Source organism: Eutrigla gurnardus (genome assembly GCF_963514095.1).
Source record: "Eutrigla gurnardus genome assembly, chromosome: 2".
In the NCBI taxonomy this organism is placed as follows: Eukaryota; Metazoa; Chordata; class Actinopteri; order Perciformes; family Triglidae; genus Eutrigla; species Eutrigla gurnardus.
Window position 1 is genome coordinate 29,467,379 of NC_139916.1, and position 27,911 is coordinate 29,495,289.

The 27,911-nt window shown below is 41.6% G+C and overlaps 1 protein-coding gene across 7 annotated transcripts in view; it reads left to right on the forward strand.

Moving 5' to 3' along the window:
• The window catches only part of LOC311023379 (dedicator of cytokinesis protein 3-like), a 229,237-nt gene that overhangs the window by 97,817 nt on the left and 103,509 nt on the right, over positions 1 to 27,911 (forward strand). For all 7 annotated transcript variants that reach the window (XM_084025179.1, XM_084025180.1, XM_084025178.1 and 4 more), the window contains exons 3-4: positions 3,381 to 3,421; positions 26,040 to 26,095. In XM_084025179.1, coding sequence (XP_083881305.1) covers positions 3,381 to 3,421; positions 26,040 to 26,095 — 97 coding nt within the window. The remainder of the gene's footprint in view (positions 1 to 3,380; positions 3,422 to 26,039; positions 26,096 to 27,911) is intronic.

Here is a 27,911-nt window from a genome sequence, read left to right on the forward strand (position 1 = left end):
CAGAACCCGCTGAGGTTAAGTGGAGGAAAGGAAACTAACCAAGATTCCTTCCGTATTGCTGAGTGAGCAACAAGTCTAGTGCTGAATAGTCCGACGGGTGGATTGGGGCATATGTACCGGTAACAGACCCTGTCTCACCATGATCCGGTCTTCTCTGTGACAGGTTGTGAAAGGTGTTCTTCAGTTGAGTTTTACTTGTCTGATGTGAGGGAACAAGAACACCGTCATATGCTGGACAGACTGTAAAGCTTGTTGAGGCAAATTAGTGATATTGTGCGATGTAGATACAATGGACTTGAATGCAACCCAACATGAACATCAATCAACAAGTCTTCAAAGAATGTAGCAGAGAGATCTCACAAGGGTGTAAAAGCATTGAGAGGTAAAGGTCTGATTGGGAAGCCCATTGTCATGGTGGGCTGTGAAATACTTACCAAAATCAATCAATTGGTTTCAGGTACAGGGACACAAATTGTCAATTTATTTTTTGTCTCTCAGCACTAAAACGATCCCAATGGGATGTTAATTAGGAATTTCAACCACCATATGTCCCAACTCGGCAGGTCAGGGACAGTTTATCATGTTGGTGAATCCCCTTATGGGAACCTTTTCCCCACTGCTGGCTCGCCGGGTACATTGCGGTGTGCTGTGATCATCCCTAGGTCTGCTTGGAAATGCTAAGGTGGCCCAGTGCTTCGACTATCTGTGGTGACCATGCCACTACCCGGGGCAGTGGACTAAGGTCCCAGTCACACTGAAAGCAGTTGCTTCAAAAAGGCTCCTTGACAGGTGAAACAGCTGGGGAACCTGTGAGCGGGGTGTGTGATCAACCAGGTGATCAGGAGTGGATCCAAGCAGATGTGGAGCTCTTGATACTGAAAAAAGATAAAGTTCATCCTCATGAAAAACCACTAATATCAATCTTTCATTGTCCGTTCCTACCACATCTACCTCCACCAGAACAGGAAGGAAGTGGTTCAGTAGTAAAGCCCGCCTCAGTGAGGAGCACATGCCAGCCACACCCTACCAAAGGAACACGGGTTTGCAGGTGATGTGTTTGGCCCCTGAGTTCTTACTGCGTTCTCCCTCCCTGTGAGGAGGGACGGGGACCCTGCTCCTGGTGCAACTGTCACCTGGACTGTTGTCGATGCTGAACTGGGGATGGTCTCATGTAAAAGGCAGCAAGGTCTGTGACGATAAATGCAACTCACCCGTCTTAAAACACAGACCAAAATATATGCATCACTTTGATCAAAAGAGAAGTCCTCTTTGCTTCAGACATGGACACAAAGCCTTCTACATCCAAGATCCAGCAACACAATCATATTGAGTTCCACTTGGGTGGAGACAACTGAAGTCCCAGAGGACCTCTGGGAGCTCCCCTGTACATGTTTCATCCCTGGGGACAAGTCACTTTCAGCTGAGTTTTACTTTGAGTCCAGCTTCCTAGTCGACAGAGGCCTCTGATGAACGTCTGTCTATGTGGAAAGAACCCGTTCGCTTTCTAAGAGGAGGAAGGAAATCATCACATACTCACAGACACACAAACTCACTCACAAACTGAACGACACAGAAGGGCACCCAGGTTTCAGGGGGGGGCAGTGGGATCCCAGGGACAGACTTCTGCTGATTGAGGTGTTTGATTTGTCTCCAATGTCCATTGCAAAGGAACGTCTATTATTGATCGTGGTGAATATCCATTATCAGGATAATCGTAAAGCCACGAGTGACTTGATAAAGTCTTCTAGCTCACTATCATGGTAGACAAGAGAAACTAGGGCCTCATTTAAAAAACATAAGACAAATATAAGACAAAACAAAGTTAATATTTTTAAATGTATTTATCATTTATTTAAGCAGGGTGGCCTCAAGGTTTATGATAAAAAAATAAATAAGAATATCCTACACAAATAACAAAATCTAAAGTAATACCCGTGTATTAGATGTTAAATGTTAAAGGGCCATTTTAGGAGTTTTAAGCATATTTTGATGATTATCAGGATACTAAAGTGAAAGTATGTTGTCCGTGATAATCGTGACATGAAATGTTCATATTCATGCCTGGTCCATTATTCTGTTTAGAGGTCACGGAAAGAGATGCTGCTTCTAACTTAAAAGAGAAGCATCAGGATTTAAGATGTCTGTAACTTCACGGTTGTCTCACTTTTCTCTGGTGGACTGAAGCGGGCTTTATCCCGGGGCAACTCTGATTTAATAATGCTCACTTTGACTAAATGTCCATGGCTAATACATATTGAATGCTTGGTTGCAGACTGCCATCTTCGTCAGGGCAGCTAAATCAAAGAACTTGAGTTTGATCCTTGTTCTGCTAACATACATAGATTATATCAGAGACTTCAAAACTGCATACAATGTCCAGCTTGTTCCTCCCCCGGGAAATGTTGTTATCAAACAGAAAAACTTTATAGCTTTTAAACATGAAATGCAACAATAAATCCAAACTATTCATCCCTCTTAAACCCCCAAAACCTTAAATACATTTTATATTTTTACTTTTTATAATTCTTTAAACTGCTAATTCCTTTTTATCATTTAATCCACCCCTTAACAACATATACCTTGATAACGTATCTGTTTACTGTTTGTCTCTGTATTACTTGTATTATGTACTGCAAAAGACCCCACTTTATTTCCTGCATTGTGGTGAATATGTATACATTCATTTATTGTGTAAATGTCTTAATGTAAATGAAAACACTCAATTCATGCACAACAATATAATATAATTTAGTGCAGTAAAGCTCTCTGGCATTCTGAAATTGCTTTAGTATTTTTATTCTCCTGTAGATCAACTTTAATGTTAACTCTGCTGAGTCATGATTCATCCTTCCATCCTGTTTTGAGCCTGTTTTTTCCTTCAGTAAACTCTTTCAATGTACATGTGGCACGCATTCACCGCAATGATATATCCTTCATTCTAATTCCTTTATAAAACCTGGGCTTTCATAGCTTATATATGTTCAAAACACATCTGTGTCCTGAAATGAGAATAAATGTGTGATATTTTGATAGAAAAGCCTTTATATTACATGAGTAACTTCATAAAGTATACTCTAGTATAGGATCCACCTCACATCAGTAGGCCGTTATAAACCCAGACAACGGTTAAAAGTTAAAAGCTAGTCTTAATCGTCCCACATTTTATTTAAAAATACTGCAGTATTGCTTAATATTTTCCAATGCATGGTAGAATGTCAGTTGTTTTTCAGTTTTATTCCAGCCATTGGTTTCCATTGGTCCTTTTAAAGACTATTTTATTTTTCCCCTGTAGTTAAAAGTAATCATCAAGTCTGATTACATATTGAGTCATCACTGAATCTCTGTTTGCTGTCTGAGTCACTTGTGTTTGTTCTCTCCAGGATGGTACCGAGGATTCTCAACGAGGAAGCCAAACGTCAAGGTGAGAGAGACTCACGCCGACGCTTTCTTCTCCTCAAACTCCTCTCTTGATTCCTTCGTTCTCTCTTTGTCTGTCCACATCTCTCTGGTTCTCTGTCTTCGTGTCGTCCTCGGCTCTGGTGACGTTGACGAAAGCGTTATGAAAGCGTTATTTTGTATCGCCCACGTCTCTGACTGCATTTGTGATGTAAAGGAAACTTCTCTGCTTCTTCTATCTTTGCTCTCACTTTCTGGCAGGATTTAAACTCCACGCAGTTAGACAATGTAAAAACAAAGAGGCTCAAAAGAATGACTCAACCATTGACGTATATCAACGAAAATATATGTCACTCATGGAATCAGAAGGCGTAAGCACCAAGCAAATATGTGATATTGAGTTTTATTCCTGTGATCACAAAGTGAAATCCCCAGAGGCGGCATGTAGGGGTCATGACCTCAGGGTTTCTAAAGTCGGCCTGTGGTTCAGAAACAACTACAAATGCCTTGCTGCTAACTGTAACTAGCTACTGAAGTCATTCCCATTGGTCGACAACAGATTCATCATTTAACAGATCGGATCTTGAGATCAGGGTTTTCACGATATCACAATTGTGACTTTGATATGATTCCCTGCCTGAAGATTTTGATAGCGATACTGAAAAGAGATCACGGATAAAATCTTAAACGACAGGAAAAGTAACGTAGTTGGTAGATGACAGAGCATGGAACCTAAAATGTGATTTCCCATTGATTTATGTGATTTCTTGGATCGTGTGCTGCATATAGGTTCAGGATGTAAAGTTAAGTATTAGCGTCTTGAAGCGGATGGGAGCAGCTACAGGAAGCGGGCGAAGGGAGCGGAGGAGGTGTGGTGTGAGAGAACTTAGGTTGGTTGAAGACCAGTCGAGCTGCTGCATTCTGGGTGAGCTGCAGAGGTCGGATGGCAACGTGCAGGCAGATCAGCCAGGAGGGAGTCGCGGTAGTCTAGTCGTGAGATGACCAGAACCTGGACCAGAATCTGCGCTGTCTTCTGGGTTAGAAGGGGACGTATCCTCCTGATGTTGTGCAACATGTATCTGCACAATCGGGTTGTTGCAGCAATGTTGGCGGACCGGGAGAGTACAACTAAACAACACTCTCAATTACCAGTGTTGGGAGTAACGCGTTACAAAAGTAATGCATTACTGTAATGCATTACGGTTTGCTGTAACGCGGTAATGTAAGGCATTACAAAAGAAAAACTGGTAATATTTTACTCGGTACAAATCTCAGTAACACGTGTTACAATGCATTTTAAACCCGAAATCAATTGACTCTACATTCGCGATCGCGAGATGGGCATACCCTCCACTTTTGGAAAAGTGTGAAAGCCGGTCCGTGTAACTCTACACTATGTTAATTAAGCGCTGTTGTTAGCAGGCTCCATGAGCTGGACACCGACTCACGGAGCGGCTCCCGGTCGGTCAGAGCGCAGCCGACCCGGCACACCGAGGATCAACAGCTGAGGGCCGGCGAGGAGGCGGAGGCTCCGATTCTCCCCGTCGGTTTTGAACCGCTTTTATGTCTGCGTCATAACGCTTTTGGTGCGAGTTTAAAACAGTAGGTTTACTTCAAAACGCAGAGCGTTTATGAACAGTGTTTTAGAGCTCCCCCTAAATGTCTAAGGTAGGCTTTCAGGTAATTTCGCAGCATACAGCGCCTTCAAGGTCATTAAAAATAAACGTGGCACTGTTATTTCATCCCCGAATCCCATTCATGAACACAATATCTAATATCCGTTAACGAGTCGTTCTCGTTTTCCGTTTTTAAAACGAATAACGGGATACGAGTCATTTTCCGTTTTTTGTTCTTTTATTTTGAAGCGAAAAACATCACATCCTGCTGTGTAATGAGCTGCATTGAACACAAGATCTATTGAGAACAAAAAATCCATATTTCCTTTTATTTTGGCGAAAAGTAATGCAAAAGTAATGTAAAAGTAGTGTAATGCCTTACAATTCAAAGACAGTAATATTGTAATGTAACTAATTACTTTGAAATGACAGTAACAAGTAATAAATAATGCATTACACTTTTGAAGTAACTTGCCCAACACTCTCAATTACATTGTAAAAAGGTTTGAAACATTTGCTTAGTGAAGAAAACAAAACAAAAGATGCCACAACACTGCAGAGTTGGGTGAGATGCTTGGTTCTAATGGGACACGAACATCAGTCTCCTGGTGTAAGCTCTGTGGCTTTTGGGTGAGCAGGGTGAACAAGGGGAGAGAGAGAGATGTGGAATGACATGTGAACCAGGGACGTTGTCAGTCAACGCTGTAGTAACTTCTGACTAAAGGGACTCATTGTTCTTCTAAATGTGTCTAGATGTCGGACCACAGCGTGTGACGTGTCTGTGGTTGTTCACATCTGATCTTCAGCTTGTTTGCCAGTTTGATGTTTGTTCTCTGATTCACCTCAGATACATCACGAACAAAAGGAGGATAGTTTGATGGAATGCAGCTCAGCAGCACAACGTCTGTCAGTCAGAAGCGTCTGCATCCCGTTCAGATCCTCTGTTCATCACAGCGGCTGTGTGACAGGATGATAAGTACTACGACTTGCAGCTCCTCTGGATGAAATCCATGAATACATAGGGCCCTCGTTTCGTAGACTAGGCGTAGTCAGCACGCAGAGCACCTGCGCCACGCCGACGGGGTGTGTCCGCCTGGACTTTGCAAGTTTCATCACCGCGCAGGCACTCCTCCCGTCTCGCCCACCCGTGCAAGTGGGAAAGAGGGAGGAGAAGAAGGCGTGAGTGGGAGACGAGGAGGAGACGAGGCGTGGACTGGGATTAATACAGCCGATTCAGATCTTCACCAATCAAATGAGCTCCTCTCCTCTCCTTTAATGCGTTAGGGGAGGTTCAGTGCAAGTTCCGTCACTTGACAACCCGATGACAGAAGCAGCGCCGCCGCTCCCACCACGCTCATCACGCGCTGTGCGCGCGTATCATAATAATAACAATGCCCATATTATAAAAAACAGGAGAGAGAGAGGGAGATGTTTTGGTCCGAGAGGCTGAGTTTCCGTTACGCGTGCCATCCGCCTTTGATCTGACGTCAGATGTGACGGGACAATCTATATAGATATAAATTCAGGTGTTGATTCAATTAGTTGCATTAAATAGTGTTTGTTGTGATTATTTATTGCATTTAAATGAGCCTGGAACTGTGGAAACCTGCCTGTGAGGTCTCGGTGATGTGTACGCACTGCCCGCCGGTCAGCCAAACTTCTACTCCGCCAGCTGTAATTCGCCTTGAATGAATGGACTTTATTTGCGCCTTGCACCGAGAGTAGACCAGGTCGGAGCTGGCGGGTTTTCGGCGAAGTCTTGGCGAGGCTTTTTGCCACGAAACTTCCGCTACGCCAAGCTGAATCTGTGACACCTCCCCCTGCTGCGCCGCCACACCCATCTTGGCGCAGGCGATCCACCAAACTGCCAAACTGACCGTGCGCAAGGCTGCACGGGTCGAAACTTGCATTACGCCGGCTCCGCCACCCTGCGCCGCCCTGCGCCACGAAACTAGGGCCCATGATATAAATACACAACGTCGTTTTGAAGGATGAAAAAAAATAAGTTTGGACCCCAAAGAAAGTACAGGAATGTGTTTGTTGTTACCAGACTCTGCAAAGACAAGATGCCTTCAAGGCCATGACAACTTACATCAGTATAACATTGTTTTTGTTCTCCGATATTTTCACCCATTTCTCCGAGGTATGAAACTTTACTTTGGTTCAACTCAGTGAATGCCTTCCAGGAGAGACTGTGTGAACGTGTTTGTGTGTCGACCCTCGCCACGATGGTCAGCTTTTCACTCCACCTTTGAGTGTGACCGTGAGGAACAGCTATAAAGCATCCCCTGCTTTCTGGTCTGTTTGACTGTAAATGGACCATAATGTACTAAATGAACATCATGCTGGATTGAAGAAGACTTGAAACTAAAGATTGAGACCATAAACTCATGTTTATAATACTGTTTTGCAACCAGAGGAGTAGCCCTCTAATGGCCAATAGACAGAATGCAAGTTTAAGGCTCTTCAGCCATGGCTTTATTTTTCAGAACCAGAGGTTGCAGTCTGCCAGATGTAAATTCCACATGGCTCATGAAAACAATCCTTCTATTGACAAGTTCAAATTGAGGTTAAAACAGCTGTGTTGATTGCCACTTTTGCTTTTTAGAAGCAAAGCTAAACCCAGAAGTGAACTTATCAGAGTTCAGGTGCCTCTAAATATTATATCTGATGGACACAGAGTGATCTGATTAGATTTCTGCAGCCTCTCACTAACAGCTCCGTCTGTCTTTAAGCACCATGTCTGAATTATGAGCCAACGGGCTTCTTTGTTTTCGCTTTTGTCTGTTGTCCTGCTCTGTCCCATTGTCCTCCAGCAGGCTGCTAAGAGGCTTTGCGGTCTAGCTTTACTATATCCAGACAGCAGTGTTTCCCTGCTGGCTGCTCTGTGCTGTAGAGAGATGAGGCTTTAACTTATGATGGATCATTTGCTTGGGTCTTGGTTCATTGGAGAAAAAGACAGAATGATGATGACTCTACATATGTCTTGGTCTGCTTTTTAAAAATGTCCACACCAGACCTGGGACAATATAATATTTTCATGTCATGACAATCCTGACCAAAATAATTGTTTGCCATATTATCCCAATAATCATAAAAATATGCTTTAAGATCTTTAAAATGGCACTTAAACATACTGCACTTTATATTTGACTAAGAATAAGAATAGAACAAATAAATAAACAATCTTAAATAAGCTTATAATAAATCTAAAGGTCTCCCTGCATAAATAAATGATAAAAAGAAGAGTTTGGATGAATGTTGTCCTGCTGTTAGTGAGTACTTTTCTTTGTATTTATAACGGATGACTCAGCACTATAGTTGCAGTATCTGTTTGTTGCGGTTGGGTATTTGATGTTGCATCTTTAAGTTGTGCTAATGGTTGATATTGAACACTTTTGCATGTGTACACAAGCAGACAAGCTTTTCCATAATGTATGAGGCTCTTAGAGCACATGTTTAAGTCGGTACACTTGAAATAAGAGTAAGATGTTGTATACAGTGAAGCTTGCAAGTGAGAATCAGACGTCGTTGAGAGCTTCTAAGGCTTCTCCAGAGAAAACCTTGACTCACTGCGGACCAGCGTAGCAGCTTGGCCGTGGGCGGCGCACTGCCATCCATATCTGTAGGTCACAGCAAGGGCAATGGGATGCAGCACAGCAGGGATAATCAGAAAAGAAAAGTTGAAGCTCAGGACTCCTCATGCAAATCAAATATCAGGGATGTTGAGAGTTCAGCTACACTAGTATCAACACACAAACGCTCTTTCACTTATGTTGCAACAGCCACCGAAGCCCAAAAGAGCAAGGCTCCACACCGTCGTCTTTTAAACCTCCAGTTCTCACATTTACTGAGCTTCAGACGGATCAAAGGCCACGAAGGAGGCGACGAACTCAAGGGTAGAAAATCCTCAGAACAGTGTTTTTAAGGAACACCCGCCGAACATTTGATTCCAGACGCATGTTGCATGATCTGTCGTCATTATTGTGATGAAATCTGAGTCACGTTTTACAATTTTGTACTGAAACCTGCTTGACGACATCTGACGCAGTAACTTGCCTCATGAGGATTGTGTAACAAGGAGATTTAACAACACAATTCAGGTTTCGTAGCTGCACAGAGGAGACATTTACAGAGGAGACATTTACAGAGGAGACATTTACAGAGTAAATTCACCTTGAGTATCTGTGTCAACACTGACAGAGTAATGCTGTATTCGCACCAAACAGGAAGTAGATTTCACCCTTGCATTACTTGCGCAAGTAGTAAGCAGGGCTTACCTCCACATAGACACCAGTCAGGTTTCCTCCATCATGGCTGAAGTCACCACTATTGCTTCTTTTACATGTTGAAGTCCCAGATCCACCAGGGAACCAAACACCATCCTGTCTGGGTTCATGACATCATCCAGAGGTGCTCGGTGGATTTCACCTAGCTGGATTCACTGGATCTACAAGAAGAAAAGTAGATGATATGAAGTATTCAGCTGTGATTTAATCGCAATGAACAGATAAAACCAAAACAACTCCATAATGATGGTGATCTTTGTTAGGTCTGTCTGCAAGACGACAAGCTAGCTACTTTTAAGATGCTTGTTTTCTGAATGGAGTCTGGATTGATGGATGCTAGGCTATGCTAACATTGTAGCTGATTTGCATTAACTGTGTGAAATCGTGGTACTTGAAAAGTTTGCTTTGTGTTTGCTGTGAACATGTCATAAGATTTTTGCAAGGTGTGTGTGTGTGTGTGTGTGTGTGTACAGCGTACAGAGAGAGAGGTTCAGATGCGTTTGATTGTGTCATGTGAAACAACCAACACATAATTACACCCACTCGCATGCCACAGGATGGTCTCCCATCTTTGCACTATTATCGTGTTGTGTGTCTAAATGTGTGTATGAGCGCCGGCTCTCTCTCTGTCCCAGCAGTGGGGCATCGGCCCAATCCCATTAGTTCCACCTTAATCACCTGGTTGCCGCCACAATAAGCTCACTGGTCGAAACAAATCGCTGTGTCCCCCCTTCAGGAGACCACGTCCTGCTCCGACTCATCTCTAGTCCTGCAGCACTATAGACGATCACACTGTGAGGTCTATGGACCTGGACTCAGTGAGTGAGAGCCTCAATGCCGAGAGAGTCCTTTGCATTCAACTGTCAGCGTTATAGGAACCGATCCAGTACAACAGTAACTACGGCTCCATGGAGATAAATTCAGTTTGTTTTATGGCCGGTTGTTCTATGGGATTGCATTAGTTTACAATGAAACTGATGAATGATTTTTGAGTGTTTGGGGTAATTGAGAGGCTAAGTCCCACCCCTTCTAGTGGACCATGGGACCTTTTGGAAAAAATATGTACTGTATAGTCAACAGAGAGAGAAAAATATTTTTTTTAATTCAAATTAAATTGTACCATGAAATTCACATTTCATTTTTGTCAATTTAAAATAATTTATTCATCATTCTCATTGCCAAAGTGTCAAAGTTTGTCGTCATATTGTTTTGTGTGAAATCGATCAGTAAACTACAGCTCTGGTCTGGCACAACGTAGGTCACCAAAACATGTAAGCTGGGTTTTTAGAGGTCGTAGGTGCTGTGTAGCCATTGGGCTATTGGAAGTTTTCCCACTGAGCTAATGCAGGAGAATTGTGAGGAGGAAGAGGGAGGGAGGCAGAGTAAGGATGATCATAACCAGGCTACAATAGTTTGTAATACTATATAACAGTTAGTTCATACCAGGGGCGAGCGAGGACCCACCGATGTGAATAGACCCTGCAGAGGTTCACATGAAGCAGGAAAGGTATTTTAATAATACAGCTCATACATTTTTAATTTCCATTGCTATCAAACAGACAATGTGTGTGCAGAATATTCTTCGCTCCCTCATACTGCTGACTGACTGTTAAGATACGTGTTTAGCTTTTTCTCAGATATTCTGCACTCATTCAGTCTGCAGGAGTCCTGTCATATTTTTGTGTGACTAACCAACTGGGTCTCACTGCCGAGGTGTCAGATAATCAGCTCTCCTTGGCGTCTGACACCGACGTTCATTTAGCATGAGTGTATGTATGTATCACTGTATTTCCGACAGATAAACCTGTAAGTTGTGTCCTGAGGCAGCATCCTTCCCGACGGCTGAACCGAGCGAAAAGAGACCTGCTTCGTTTGTCTGTAACTGTTTCTCTGGTGTCGCTGCAAACCTCATGGCAGCTCATCAAATGTCATGAATGAAGTCATGAATGGACATGGATTTTTTGTGATGCTCAGCCCGACAACTCTGCCAAGGGAATTTTAATGAGTAGGGATGCACAGTTTCCAGTATCGGGTCCGATATTGTAGTCATTACTCTGATAAAACCGCCCCACACCACTGCAGCAACATGACCTTAACCTCTCACCATTGATCCTAATAAGCCGGACAGCTGCAACAATAACCTGATGAACAAACATGTTGAATCATCATTTTTCAGCATCTGCAGTATGAAGCTAAACAGAGAGTCTAGTGAGTCTCCACCACATCACTTCGTTTAGCTGTAAATTTGTAAATTTACAATCGTTTTGTAAGTCCAATCATGACAATCTTCCTAAAGCTAACATGACAATCTAATAAAGAAGTTTGTGTCAAAGTACACAAAGCAGTAGATACATTTGTGATTGTTTCTCAAAGTGCTGTGTTGGTCATTGATGTTCCTCCCACAGCAGGACAACTAAGGGCGTGTGTGTGTGTGTCTGATCTACTCTGCCAAAGTGAACACACACCTGTCTGTGCCAGGTGTAAAGGCACACACATGCAGCCTTAATAAGAGTGTGCTTGGCTCAGTTCAGCCTGTCCAGTCACCTTCCAGCAGAGATTAGACCAATCAGATGAGAGTGTCAGAAACAAACACACACAGCGGTGCCAGTCATCGCTTCATTTGAACTTGGTTCATCAGCGCTGTTTGGCTCATCACTCTCATGTTCTGCTCTGCCAGACCTCGACGTCAACATTAACTGAACTTGTGTGGCACTTAACATACTGGAAACACTACGTTTAGTTAGGAATAGTTGTGGAAATCGTCACCTCACGATTACATTTGATTCCATTTGATTAAACGATCCTCAATGCATCACGATTCATCTCTATTTTGGATTTAAATATAATGAGAAATGTTCCTTCAAATCTTTCAAACCAATTCCTATTTGTATGATACAGTTGATGTGTTACATTGCCCCAAAAATATATAAATATATTATATAAAAAATAAGAATAATCGATTAAAGACTTTAGTGGAACTAACATAGCATCGTGATGCATCATAGAATTGATCATTTCTCCCACCTCTAGTTATGAACCAAGTATTTTTATTGCATCACAGATAAGACACACATACAAAATGTCGTAAGGTCTCCCTGCCTGAATAAAGGATAAATACGTTTGAAAAAAAATATTTTTGTATCCTGTAGATGCTAGCCATCTTTTTCACTTGTGATGATAATCTCGATTATCCCGATAATGGAAATTCACCACGATTAATTTATTGTGAATTATTTTTTATCTCAACCTGTCATTAATACAGGCCGCTCCATAGCAAAGATTTAGACTATTGAGTATAATCTGAAATATTTAAACCGCATAGTAGTTTTTTTTTAATTCCACTGGTTTACTCTCATTGCACAGCTGATTGTCAAGTAAAATCATTCAGAATCCAAATGAATGTCCAATAGCATCCATAATTCATTAGCACACTGAGATTATGTCAACATTTTGAATAAAACATATGCTAATATGGTTTTGTTGGGGAGATTAAATAAAAAATAATAATTTTATCATATTTAGTCATATTCTGCACTACAAAAAAATGTATTAATATTTTAATCTAGACATTTTTTTATGTTCTTCAACTTTTAGCTACAATTAGGTGTGTGTGAAGTCACAGTCCTAAGTCACAGTCCTCTGTAGCTCCATATCATGCTACATTATAAACCCGCCCACTTTTTAGCAGCCCAATCAGCTGTGATTCCCTCCTGTGACACGTTCACCACTCAGATATTTTGTCTAACTATGAAGTTCTCACAGTACAGAAAAGACACTTCTGTTTCACTGCGACTTGATCTATGTTTGATATCCCAACTGCGTCTTTACTCAACGTTCAAGACAGACATTCGACTTTTAGTGCAAGATTTGAGAAATAAAATGTTTTTACTTTTATACATGTATACATTCATACTGCAGGAAGTCATTCTCCATGTGAGAAGATGTTTAAGTGTTAGGTTTTGCAGGTATTTTTGTTTATGAGTTCATAGTTTGTGTGATATTTGAAATCTATTTTTATTATGTGAACATAATCACTTCTGTGGCATCAAGCACCATCTGTATTCACAGGGGTCAGTAGAGGCTAAAAGATTAACACAAATATGAACAACTTTAGATTAAATTGAAACGTTCCAATGCAAGCATTTGTGAAAAACAAACCACTTAAGCCTTTTCATAGGTTGGGAAAAACAAATCTACACTGATTCTCAATAATATTACAAAGTAAAAAGACAGATTAGAAGATTACGCTGTCCTAATAATCACTTGTTCATTACTGCATCATTGTTTCCATCTTTCCTGCATTTGCTCTTTATTGTATTTATGTACTTTACTTGTCAGAAATGTGGAGTGTATCGGAAAAAGTTATATAAGTGATATCTACAAATATAGACGACTCTCTAACATCTTCTACTCAAGCTGCTCTCTTATTTAATGTTACTTGGTAGTTCCCTCCCTCTTTGGTAGTTCCCTCTCTCTTTCCCTCTCTCTTGGTAGTTCCCTCTCTCTTTGGTAGTTTCCTCTCTCTTGGTAGTTCCCTCTCTCTTTGGTAGTTTCCTCTCTCTTGGTAGTTTTAATTCTCTTTGGTAGTTCCCTCTCTTTTTGGTAGTTCCCTCTCTCTCTTGGCAGTTCCCTCTCTTTTTGGTATTTCCCTCTCTCTCTCTTGGTAGTTTTCTCTCTCTTTGGCAGTTCCTTCTCTCTTTGGTAGTTCCCTCTCTCTTGGTAGTTTCCTCTCTCTTGGTAGTTTCCTCTCTCTTTGGTAGTTTCCTCTCTCTTGGTAGTTCCCTCTCTCTTTGGTAGTTCCCTCTCTCTTGGTAGTTTCCTCTCTCTTGGTAGTTTTAATTCTCTTTGGTAGTTCCCTCTCTTTTTGGTAGTTCCCTCTCTCTTGGTAGTTTCCTCTCTCTTGGTAGTTTTAATTCTCTTTGGCAGTTCCCTCTCTTTTTGGCAGTTCCCTCTCTCTCTTGGTAGTTTCCTCTCCCTTGGTAGTTCCCTCTCTCTTGGTAGTTTCCTCTCTCTTGGTAGTTTCCTCTCTCTTGGTAGTTTTAATTATCTTTGGTAGTTCCCTCTCTCTTGGTAGTTTTCTCTCTCTTGGTAGTTCCCTCTCTCTTTGGTGGTTCCCTCTCTCTCTCTTGGTAGTTTCCTCTCTCTTGGTAGTTTTAATTATCTTTGGTAGTTCCCTCTCTCTTTGGTAGTTTCCTGTCTCTTGGTAGTTCCCTCTCTCTTGGTAGTTTCCTCTCTCTTGGTAGTTTTAATTCTTTTTGGTAGTTCCCTCTCTTTTTGGTAGTTCCCTCTCTCTCTTGGTAGTTTCCTCTCTCTTTGGCAGTTCCCTCTCTTTTTGGTATTTCCCTCTCTCTCTCGGTAGTTTTCTCTCTCTTTGGCAGTTCCTTCTCTCTTTGGTAGTTCCCTCTCTCTTGGTAGTTTCCTCTCTCTTTGGCAGTTCCTTCTCTCTTTGGTAGTTCCCTCTCTCTTGGTAGTTCCCTCTCTCTTGGTAGTTTCCTCTCTCTTGGTAGTTTCCTCTCTCTTGGTAGTTTTAATTATCTTTGGTAGTTCCCTCTCTCTTGGTAGTTTTCTCTCTCTTGGTAGTTCCCTCTCTCTTTGGTGGTTCCCTCTCTCTCTCTTGGTAGTTTCCTCTCTCTTGGTAGTTTTAATTATCTTTGGTAGTTCCCTCTCTCTTTGGTAGTTTCCTGTCTCTTGGTAGTTCCCTCTCTCTTGGTAGTTTCCTCTCTCTTGGTAGTTTTAATTCTTTTTGGTAGTTCCCTCTCTTTTTGGTAGTTCCCTCTCTCTCTTGGTAGTTTCCTCTCTCTTTGGCAGTTCCCTCTCTTTTTGGTATTTCCCTCTCTCTCTCGGTAGTTTTCTCTCTCTTTGGCAGTTCCTTCTCTCTTTGGTAGTTCCCTCTCTCTTGGTAGTTTCCTCTCTCTTTGGCAGTTCCTTCTCTCTTTGGTAGTTCCCTCTCTCTTGGTAGTTTCCTCTCTCTTTGGCAGTTCCTTCTCTCTTTGGTAGTTCCCTCTCTCTTGGTAGTTTCCTCTCTCTTTGGCAGTTTCTTCTCTCTTGGTAGTTTCTGCTCTCTTTTGGTAGTTCCCTCTCTCTTTGGTAGTTCCCTCTCTCTTTGGCAGTTTCCTCTCTCTCTTAGTATTTCCCTCTCTCTCTTGGTAGCTCCCCCTCTCTTGCTACACTGTATCAGGAGTGTAATGGCACAACTTAATCCAGGAGAAAATATGTTTCTCTAGGATAATGCAGTTTTGTTACGTGGTTGTGGTAATGTTTAGGAGACCAGGCAACAGGATGTGGATACTTCTTTATGACTCTTCTTGTCGTTATGAACCAAGTTGTAGTTTAAACGCAGATTATAGAGCAGACTAGATGATGTGAGAATATCACCATCGTTGTTCTGGTTTGAACATGGCAGAATGCAACAGAAGAGAATAGATGGTCATGGTCAATAGAAGGACAAAACACAAGAAGAAAGAAACAAAGCAGAACTGAAAGACAATAAATTATCCAAAGCCGGTGGAATAAAAAAAACTGAAAAAACAGTGTTATTACTGAACAGCGTTAAAACGGAGAGGGAACTAGAGTAAGAAGTAAAACGAAGTGCAAAAGACGATAACGACCTCTGACCTTTATGACACGATAGGAAAAACAGTTTGATTTTACACACAAAATCATTCTCGTGCAGCTCTTAACTCGCCGACCTCCATGCGTATTGATACATGACGAGCTGCTGTATCGCACCCACTGGAGCCAAAGGTCGGGTGGAGATGAGCATGCTAAATGAGCTAAAGAAGGAGAAACCAACACATTAACCACGACGCATTCTGCTAATGTTTTCAACTACCGCGTGAACTTTTGTGCCGTTGGTGCTCCGGTGATTTGGATAAGAGCTCATAAGTGCTTTCAGCTCAATACGGCGATCTTTAAAGTGTTTTTTAATATCATACGGCCTAAATTCTCCACCATGACTAAGTGGTCACCGCCCACTGTCTTTTTGAGTGGAGATCTATCCCTCTTCATGCTGTGCTGTGACTTTAGGTTCCCCTCACAGTCCATGCCCTGCTCCTGAACTGAAACTGTCTTTTAATACCTTGCTGCTGTCTCTCAGTTTTAAGATTATACACAAACCCGTCGAGAGCACGGACAGACTTAAGCAGGTGAGTTCATTTGCAGCACCATGTGTTCCTGAACCAGTTGTGCCTGTCTGATGTAAGATGGGGCATTAACACTGTGACTAATCGGGAATATTTGAGCTTGTAGTTTATGTCAAATCTGTCCCTGTCCTGAACCTGAAACCGTTTTCTTTTTTGGACAGATACTGAGAATTCATGTGGTTCAGCTCGGTGAAAGTCTTTAAACAGTTATTTTCTCAGTAAACACTGTAAATATGAGTTTATGGTCTCAATCTCTAGTTTCAAGTCTTCTTCAATCCAGCATGATGTCCATTTAGTACATTATGGTCCATTTAGAGTCCAACAGACCAGAAAGCAGAGGATGCTTTAGGAGCGGGGCTACCTGCTGATCCTATCCAATGCAGTTACCGGTAGCTAAAAAGATGACTTAGCTGTAAAGTTGACCTTGAATTATGAAGCTAACTTTGTTAACAGCTTCACACCAGAATCCAGATGGATCCAGATCCAGTAGGGTTGTTGCTCGTGGTGCTGCTTGCGTTTATCAGATCCACTTGTCGCTCCTTTGTAGTCCAACCATGGTCAAATCCAAGATCGCTTCAAAAACCATAGTCCACACACAAATTGATGGGTGTCATGTGTCCAACAGTTCTTGGTGAGGTTTTGTAAAAACATCTTGGTTGGATTAAAATCACCATGGAATTGAAAGAAAATGCATAAATACTTCACACGGGACATGCACAGCAGTCTCCTGGGTGAAAGTCCTGCATTCTGTTTTGACCCATCCACTATCTAGAGCTGCTCTCTACATGGACTTCTACGGACCTGTTTGAAACGACTCTCTGATACGTCGAGAGCAAACTTAATCCATGACAGAAGACATTTGCCATTTAAATATAATTCACAACGTAGTTTCGTCATGTGGGAACCATCAACAATCATTCTCTTTACAGGCTGAGACCAGCCTGTAAATGTCGAGTGGTGCAATAAATTCCTCAGTGCAGCAGCAATATCAGTTGTTCTTCCAGCATCCAGTGCCTGTGTTCATCACATCCACCTGTCGCTCCTCTTCAGTTTGAATATGGTCACTTCCTTCACAGGATACAAGAAATACAAGTTGACGATGGACAAAATGCTGATCTTGAGTCTTGGGTTTTGCATTGATTGCTTTTGTTTTGTTTATATAAAAGAAAGAAAGAGAGCAAAAATAAGGATGAAGAATTGTGTCAATGGCAAGTAAAGTAGTTGGCAGATCCCAAAAGTCTTTGATACAACTCAACACAGAAAGGAGGAAGAAGAAAGCGAGGAGCATCCTGGCAGATTGCTTTTATCCTCTCTTCTGCCAGTTTGAGCTTCTGAGCTCTGGAAGGCGCTTCAGAGTCCCTCTGGCAACTAAAGACACATTTAAAATGTCCTTTATCCCAAGGGTCATCAATATCATTCACTCTCAAAAAAATGATAGGTAATCCACCAACATGGCAGGAAGTGATGCAGCTGCTGCTATTGTTGTATGAATCGTCTTTCATCTATGTGTCTGCTCTTACTCTATTCTATTTTAAAGAACTAGAAAAGGCCAAATAGCTAAGTGTGTACGTAAGTGTACGATTTGAATACACTGTCCTTTATCTCGGTGACTGAAAATAAAACATTCTTACATTCACAATCGTTCTGACAGTAGTAGTTATTCACAAATAATCACCCTTCAGCTTATTATCCATCGTTAGATTCTCTTGATGCAGTTTCACACAATTCCCCCAATTTGTAGTTTCAAAGCAGCCGTGGAAGAGCCTTTCCTCAGAGAGACGACACATTTAGGGGGATCGTCTGCTTCCAAAAACACAGAGTTAAACCGTTAACCAGTGGACGGAAGCAGTTAGTCTGTTTGGGGTTTTGTTCCACATTTTTCTTATCATATCCATATATATATTTTAACATCCAGTTTCCTGCAGAGGGTCACCTTGAGTTGAGACGTGGCTCATCCTATTGGAAGCTTTTATTAAAACAGTTTTATTGGTCTGATGCATATGAGGAATTTATGACTCATTACAGTTTTATACCCTGATGAGAATTAATGTTATAGGAAAAATCTGTTTGCTCTCCAAGCATCCTTCAGAACGACACTAGACTTTTGACAAAGGTGAATAAAAATGACTATTGAGAATAAAAATGAGAAATACGACTGTTGCCGTTGAGTTTGAGGAGTTTGCTTTTCACTTTTAATTGATTTTGTATATTTAAAGGGAAAAACTGCAGGCAAAACATGCTTATATTTAGTACTTTGTCTAAATGCTATTGGAGAATGCCTCATTCACATATTGAAACATAACATTTCAGGAAAACACACAAAGATAATAGTCTTAATGTCAGTGATCAACTCAGGACATTTTGTGATGATATCTAGTAGTTGTTTTTTAATGTTTTTCCATCAATTCAGATTTCTGTCCCAGTAATGTCTGCAAATTAGCAGCTTGATAAGATAATGCATGATTTGCATGTTTAAACAGAACATTTACAAAAAAAATGATGTCGGTAATGAACTGGGGAAGTTTCATGATGTCTGATATCTATGTTAAATGTTTTTCTCCCGTTAAGAATGAAACTCATGTGAAATAGGATTTCCTAAAATAATCCCCTCTCTACACACAGATATGCATCAGTGAGGAACTTTTACTCAGCAGGAAAGACAAAGAGCATTCTCTTGAAGGTCAGAGGAGTCGAACTCTCATTAAGACGGACGGACTGAATGTTGCAGATGTTGAATAATTTACGGCGGCGGGGGAATGGAGCCCACATTAAAGTTGTCTCTCTCACTTCAGTTAAACATGATGGACTCGTCTGGACTGAGTCCTGAGATGTTGCATTAAACTGTTATCAAGTACTATAATCACATAAATGGGACTTTTAAGCCAATATTGTTTGCATAAACAGGTGCACACACACACACACACACACACACATGGACACAGTTGTGCTTTGAACTGCAGCTATGTGTAAAACTCTAACGACAGTCTGCACAGCAGTTGAGGGTGCAACCCAATCTGCAAACAATAGTGTTGTCCACCGAACAAACAGGTGAGAGCTGCATCCGTACAGCAAATAAAAACATTACAGGAACTGATTTCTGAATTGCAATTCTAGAATATTTACACAAATATATATTAACAGTTTTTACTGTAAACACATTTTTAAAATCGGACCCAAGGCTGCCCCCAACAGGAGGAAGCAGGAAAATGCTATTTTTGACACCAATAGTAAACGAATACAGACTCCGGCCGTGGAAGCTGACCGTCGAGGCTGCTCTTCATCCCAACTCCACACTTCCTTCTCCGATGTCGACGAGTGTATTCTGTCATACAACAAAACAAAGTAAGACAAAAATGTAGTGAACCTCTGGTAGTGACCAGCATGCCCATGTGCTGCTGTTGCCATAGCAAACATATCCAGTGTTACTCTCATGTTCTTCGGCTGCATGTAGAGGAACACGTGACATGTGATTGGCCCCTGGAAGAGACTGAAAACACGGGTCAAATCTAGGTGACATTGCATGTTAGCAGCTGATGGTCTTATTTGTGGGCGGACAGCCTTTTTAATGCAGCCTCGTTCCTCTCTCTTCTCTCTCTCAGCTCATCTTCCTCTCTTCTCCTCTCTCTCTCCTGTAACAAGATGACCTTTTTTAGGTGAACCGTTGCTTCAACGCCATCAGCTTAATTAGGGACCAACACAACACGCTGACGACCTCCGGTCCAACACACACAGACACACACACACACTCACACACTCACACACACACACACACACACACACACACACACACACACACACACACACACACACACACACACTCACACACACACACACACACACACACACACACACACACACACACACGCACACACACACACTCACACTCACACACACACACACACACACACACACACACACACACACACACACACACACACACTCACACACACACACACTCACACACACACACACACACTTTGAGGCAGGTAGCATCAGAGAGCAGCCTGAGGTGTTCTGGATGCACTGACCTGTTAACAACCATCCGTTGTCACAGCAGACAGGAACAAGATGTGCTCTGTGTGTGCATGTGTGTGTTTGTGTGCGTGTGTGTGCCCTGTTCATTATTGAAAGGCAAGTTGGATGTCTATAGCACATTTCAGCAACATGTCAATTCAAAGAACTTTAAATAAAACAGCAGAAGTCAAAAGACGAAGTGAAAAGGAAACATTATAAAAGGACATTTAAATAAAAATAAACTCAGTCAATAAAAAGTCAAAAATAGGAAATAAAAACCAGCTTAAGTAGAATAACACATGTATAGATGAATGAAAGTTCAGTGTCAGAAAGGATTTAATAAAAGGCAACAGCAAACGGGAAAGCCTTCATTCTGGATTACTGTAAAGACAACATGCTGCAGTGTTTCCAGGTTGGTTCAAATGCTGGAATAGAAAAAGAAATACAAAGTAAAAACATCTGCAGTATGACAAATCCAAGATTGAACCAGTATAAGCGATCGGAGAAAGACACACCCAACTAAACCTCTGTTATCATTGAAACAACGCCATGTGCTTCGGCTAATAAGCTTCTTGACCAGCCGCTATTTTGCCCAATCGGTATATTTTAGTAAGTTCAGTTTTGAGTCTCTGGGTTGAAAGCAGACCTGAACCAGACCACCTGACTGGTCTGGATGGTTAATAATCCTATAAAGCATTCACTGCTTTATAAACCAACAGGAGTAATTTGAAGTAAATTCTTGGACAGACAGGAAGCCAATGTAAACACCTCAGAACTGGACTTATGTGGTCCAGTGAAGAAATGGAGGTAACAAATGTTGTCTCCTGTGTCTGTGGTCCCCCAGAGGTCTAGATAGTGGCTCACATTAGTCCAAACACCAGACCAGACCATGTGGAGAAACCAGAGACTGTCTGTGGTCCCCCAGAGGTCTAGATAGTAGCTCACATTAGTCCAGAGACCAGACCAGACTATGTGGAGAAACCAGAGACTGTCTGTGGTCCAAACAACAAGGTCTCTGCTGTATTTATGTCTAGATGACCTTATTTGGAGTGTTGATGGAGCAGCTACAATGTTAGCATAGCCTAGCACCCATCAACCAGACTCCATTCAGAAAACAAGTATTTTAAAAGTTGTTTGCTTGCATTTTTTTCAGAATTATCTTTTGGCCCTTTTGCCTTTATTCAGGGAGGACAGGAATAGAGTGAAAGGGGGAGAGAGGGGGATGACACGCAGCAAAGGGCCACCAGTCGGACTCAAACCCGGGTTCGAGTGAGGACATGGGGTGCTAACTCTACCAAGTGAGAATTGAGGCCTAGCCTCCAGCCCCACCCAGGGATGGACTGGGACCAAAAATCGGACCGGCCCACCACATAAGATCACAAATACCACCCGTCTTTGCGCTCCCCTGAATATGTATACCAACTCCTACTTGACTAAAGTGTTTTGGGCCTGGCCAGTGTCAATTGAAAAGACAATGGGCCAGCGATCTACCACTTTTATGGGCCGGTTCATGGGCCGGACAAAAAGAAAGTGTCGATGGTCAGCCTAAAAAGCACGTCAGCCCACCGGGAAAATGCCTGGTATGTCCGATGGCCAGTCTGCCCCTGGCCCCGCCTCCTCTTCAGTGCGTCTAGCGCAAGTGACGTGAAAATAAAAACATATGGTCCCGTAGTCAAACTTCGCTTTGCGTTTAGTGTGAGGTAAATCTACTTGGATGTATTCATGTTTGTTCTTTGGTGTCATCAAAGTTGAAACATGTATTATGTATGAACATGAAAGCTGTGAGTGTTAAAGATGCAGCCGTTGAGAGGACGTCTTCCACACTGTGTGTGTTTGTGGTTCTGGCTGGCAGGTTATTGAGCGATTCTCTCAGGAGGCCGAGCTGCCACCTCTCAACCACTGCTGTCAAATGCATGGCCACCCACACTTACTCTATTTCTCCTTAGCATAATTGTTCTCATTCCTTCCTGTCTTTATTGCTCTCTCTCTCTCTCTCGCTCTCTCTGTCTGTCTTTCCAACGCCCTCTTCGTCTCTTCTAAAAATACACCCACACTTGAATAACGGAGGGAAGTGCTCCCCTGTGTTTTATTATGCCGTGTTTGACCCCAAAAGGTCTTCTGACATCTCAGTCGACGGGAGGGTTATTATGCACGATGGCACAGACAGGCTTTCTCTGCTAACCGCCGCAGGGCCAGCTTTCAGAGTACAATAGGACATTCATCTGCACACACACACACACACACCCACACATACACACACACACACACACACATGCACATACAGACACACACACACACACACACACACAGACACACACACACAAACACACAAACACACACACACACAGACACACACACACACACACAGACACACAAACACACAAACACACACACACACACACACACACAAACAGACAACGAAACCAACGTTAGGTTTAGACAACAAAACCTACCTGAGATGCCTGAGAGTTTAGATAAATCGTTGTCAGATGATAGACATATTTCAGCCAATGTGTTCTGCCTCTTTTAATGTCCACTAGGGTTGTTATGTTCATCATACATATTTGAAAACGAAACATTAATATGAATTATGTAAACGATGCAGACATGATAAAACCATGTAAATAATTTTATACAGTTATCATAACATCAATAAATGAGTATAATTTGCATAAAAACAACGTATGGGTGTTTTATAGTTCATTTACAGCACCTTTGTACTCAGTGTATTAAATCACTTGTTACAATATAGATAATTGGTACCATCTCCACATGACAGATCCACCCGCTATGATTTTAATAAACACATGGTGCTGGAAATAAGCTTCAACGCTGCTACCCAGTAAGATAGAAGTGAGGAGAATAAATAGGTCATAGTCTGTGTGTATTATCATTTTACATCCCTGCTTTCAAAACAACATATATTTTCCATAAAGAGAAAGTATTAATCTACTTTACCTGCAGAGAGTTGTTATTGTGTCGTATTGAAACGGATGAAGCGACCTGCCTGCCATGCAAGCTGCTCCACAGTAGCTCACATGAATTATTGATGCGTGCATGTCTTGTAGCAGTGGTGTTCAGGGCAGCTAGTCTTCTCTACATGTATTCAGCTTGTTCTGTCTGTGCATGTTACAGGTTGGGGAGCAGTGGAGGGCGCTTTACATTCAATCAAATATTCATTAAATAAGTTTACTAACTCCAGCTGCACGGCTGCAAGGTCAACAGGTCGATTGAGGATATATTATATATATACATACAGTATATGTATTATATATATATATATATATATATATATATATTATATATATATATAAAACCTCATGGTTTGTGTGATCCGCTCACTCATCAAGTAGCATTCTAGCAAGAATGAGAATGTATCATTCCATTTCCTGTCACTTATGCAGGACTGCGTTGTGCTAGCATCAGGAGAAAAAAAAACAGAAAGGAATGATTGATCACGCTGCTTCTCATATCCAATGCATTATGGGAAGTTGAAATTAGAAGACAAATAGAGAGGCTGGTCCCCATGCCCATCCCCTTAACCCACCTTATCTTTGAAAAAATATGCATCGTTGCCAATGGTGAGAGATACATTTTAATTTGTCGTTTGAATTGTGCCATGAATGACACATGCAATGTTTGTCAAATTCAAAGATGGTAATCGTGGTCATGCAATTGTAGTGAACAGTTGTGGACATGATACTGGGTCAATAGGATCCTGCTCATAGATATAAATCAGTCAATGGGACTTGTTCTAACGACTCGCTGTTCCAGGATGAAACCGTATGGCGGCCATCTTACATGGGTCCAGGTTTACAGTTTTTTGCAGCTCCATGTGTAAAACTCTAACAAAGTCTGCAAAGCAGCAGTTCATGTGGAGCAAGCTCCTTTTCACTGTTGGAACACAGTTTATAAACTCTCCACACTTCTCTCCTGACTTTAACCACAACCTGCACATCTCTGTGGATTTACAGCACTTTGTTCACATGTTAACACACCGCTGTCTAAACTGTTAACCTCACATTCAACACAGGATGATTTCAGCCTGATGACTTTAAACACTGATGATCTTCAGCTGAAAACCTCAGCAGGTGTTTGGTTTAAATGAGTTAGTGAACACATGGAGATACAAGGAAAGACAGGTTGGTGGAGGGAGAAGAGAGACAGCTTGATGGAGGGAGAAGAGTGGCAGGGAGACAGGTTGGTGGAGGGAGAAGAGTGGCAGGGAGACAGGTTGGTAGAGGGAGAAGAGTGGGAGGGAGACAGGTTGGTAGAGGGAGACAGGTTAGACCAAGTGTTAAAATAATTTTCCCGTAAAAGAATAAATTCACCCAAGGAGGAGATCAGAGACATAAGTAAAGTCGACGTCTGACTTTAATCTTGTACAAGAGGAGCAGTTACAATGCAACAACGTGTGAGGATGCTACAGAGGCAGTGCTCAAATTACTGTTGTGACTTGAGTCTTTTAAAGGCACAGGAGATAATGCATCACTGGTAGATAATCTTTGTGCAGAACTAGACATCATGACTACCAGGCCTCTGATAACATTTAGGTCAGCCATGGGGATACTAAAGTAATAAACAGTTCAACACATAAAGCTGTAACCTGAACTAAGGAAACTTTAAGACATGAGGTTATACAAAATTCTTATAACGCCAAGAGCTGTAACTGCTGATGAAATAAGGGCCACACTTCTAGACCATGTTGTGGATCCTGGTTTCTCATTGGGGTAAAATAAACATTTTCCTTAAAAGAAAATATTGATTTGTGTGAAGTCACTGAAATGATTCAAACTGTAAAGATCAAAAGTGTCTAACTTGTGTGTTGGTGTGTGATGTTAGTGTTACCTTTGAGTCAAACATTTTTTTCTAAATATAATGTATCTGTTTATCTCTGTGACTGCTGGTAGAGACTTGGTACACTTGGAAGCTAAAGTTAGCTAGTTCACAAACTGTAGTTTTATCTATACTGACATGTGGACCGTGATGCCAGCCTCCCTGGTCGCTCTGGTCCTTTTCGTAAACCAGTTAGATGCAGCTGAAAACCAGTTGTTTTTTATTAGCGGTGATTGATGGCAGACGGTTTTCCCATGATTTGTGACGTAATGTCACATATAGCGTTCTACATCTATGATCCTGATAGTTGGTTGGTCCTCTGCCTACAAGAATCTATTCAAACCTTTTATTGGAAAGTGTTGCAACTGTTTCAAATTCACATCGCTCCTGCGCAGGCGTAAATATTGCATTTTCACGCCGTGACGCCCCCCATGTGTAAAGGCTTCAATAATCCTAATTAAAATTGGGCAAATCACTTCTGCAAATAAAATAAAACACATTAACAGCACAAAAATTTAAATTGGATGGATATAGCGCTTTTAAATGCAATTAAAATGTCACCAATTAGCCACTGTCTGAATGGTGTCAGGCTGTCAAAAGTAAACTGAACCAAAACTGAAATCCCGAGCTGGGTGCCTAATTTTCCAGAAACGTTTGTGGAGCAGGTGACTTTGTACAGGTTCTCCTCATTATTGTCTGTAGAAGAGATGGTGGTGTTAATGTTGTCTCTGTCTCTGTCTCTCCAGGGAGTTTTCCCAGCCAGCTACATCCACTTGAAGAAAGCCATCGTCACCAACAGAGGGTAAGTTTAACCACCTCTGAGACTGCAGCAAGCATAATACAAGTTACATCGTCTCTACAACCTCTGGGGCCACAATGGAGATTCATTATGACTCACATTGAATGAAACATTTTGCTCTTTAGGGGCCTAAAGCAATATTGCACCTAATTACAACACATTACACTGATGTCTCCTTAATCTCTTGTTATGTGTACAAACATTAATTTCTCTTTCTAAATTTTACAACCCCTTTTCTGTCCTCCATGTGACACAGTAGCATCACATATTAGCTATTATACATCAAAACGATCAGCTACCTGTTCAACTTGTAAGACTTTAGGAAGTTAAACATGAGAGAACTGGTAAAAGAGGGAGTCAGCATGAAACCAAGCAGATTGTCCATCCATCCATCCATCCATCCATCCATTGTCTACCGCTTATCCTGTATTCAGGGTCGCGGGGGGGCTGGAGCCGATCCCAGCTGTCATTGGGCGAAGACAGGGTACACCCTGGACAGGTCGCCAGTCTATCACAGGGCTCCAAGCAGAATGTATATACATAAATTAATTAATTAATAAATAAATAAGTGAACACTGTGCTGGACACAGTCTGTTTCAGATGCTGTACACTGCAGCAAATCCCTTTAAACAACCCTCTCTGCAACAAACTACAATACAATACAATAAACTGTATTCTCAATTACATTTAGAGGGTAATTTTCTTTCGGATTATGGTCGCAGTTTTAAACATGTTGTTAACATTGTGAATTGATTCAAAAGAAATGCACAAAACAAAGTATGTTATGTAGAATTTCATGGTTTATGTTCACGGACGTAAATTAAAATAAGTCCACTTCTGGTTTCATACAGGACACAAACAGCATTCTTATGAATTAAGTCCTGTGTTCATGGAAATTATTAGAAAGAGGAAATATGTTAAATGACCATATTCATCACAGTATATGGGAATGTAATATGTAGGAGACCAGATTGCTTTAAAAGTGGAAGGTATTAGCTTATTTAGGTGTCATATTGTATCTAGAAATATAGTTCAAGTTATAGTTAGACCAGCTTCAGGTTTCATGATCAAACAGATTGGGACCCTTTTGATTGCTTCTAAATGGCTCTCAACATGGCGATGCCTGAGCCGGTGGCTGGCAGCTAACAGTGTCAACAATACAAACTGTGATAGAGGACGAGGGTGATGTGTCCCTCCTGTTTTCACAGGCACACTCCAAAGCTTTATTAAAGTATTTTTCATAAATAAAGGTTTAGAAGTTATGATAACATTGTTTTATCAGAGTTTCATATTGTTTCAATGTAATATGAGACATGAAAGTTAGTAGGTCAATGTCCCGAGCTAGCCAACATTGCAGTTCCACATTTCACATATTTCCATGTTGCATTTTAACTCGTTAACTCTCAAGGCATCTAATGCCAGTTTCCTCAGCGTCTGACACCAACGCGCATTTAACGCGTTTGTATGTGACATCAGCCACCAGTTGCATTATGGGTAGAGCAACAGATTTGGCATAGAGAGCTAGGCCACACAGGGAGGGGAGGGGAGTTGGATGGGTCAAACATACACAGGACTTTAACCCAGGAGACTACTCTTAGTGTCCCGTGTCAAATTTAATCATTGTTGTCTAGAGTCACGTGACTCGTTAGTCAGTAAACTAACTAAGTGGTTTTGTTGACTTCCTGTTACACTCTGCATGTAACGAGTGCATATGGAAGAGTAGGGGAATGTAGAGTAGGGGAATGTAGAGTAGGGGAATGTAGAGGAGGGGAATGTAGAGCAGGGGAATGTAGAGTAGGGGAATGTAGAGTAGGGGAGT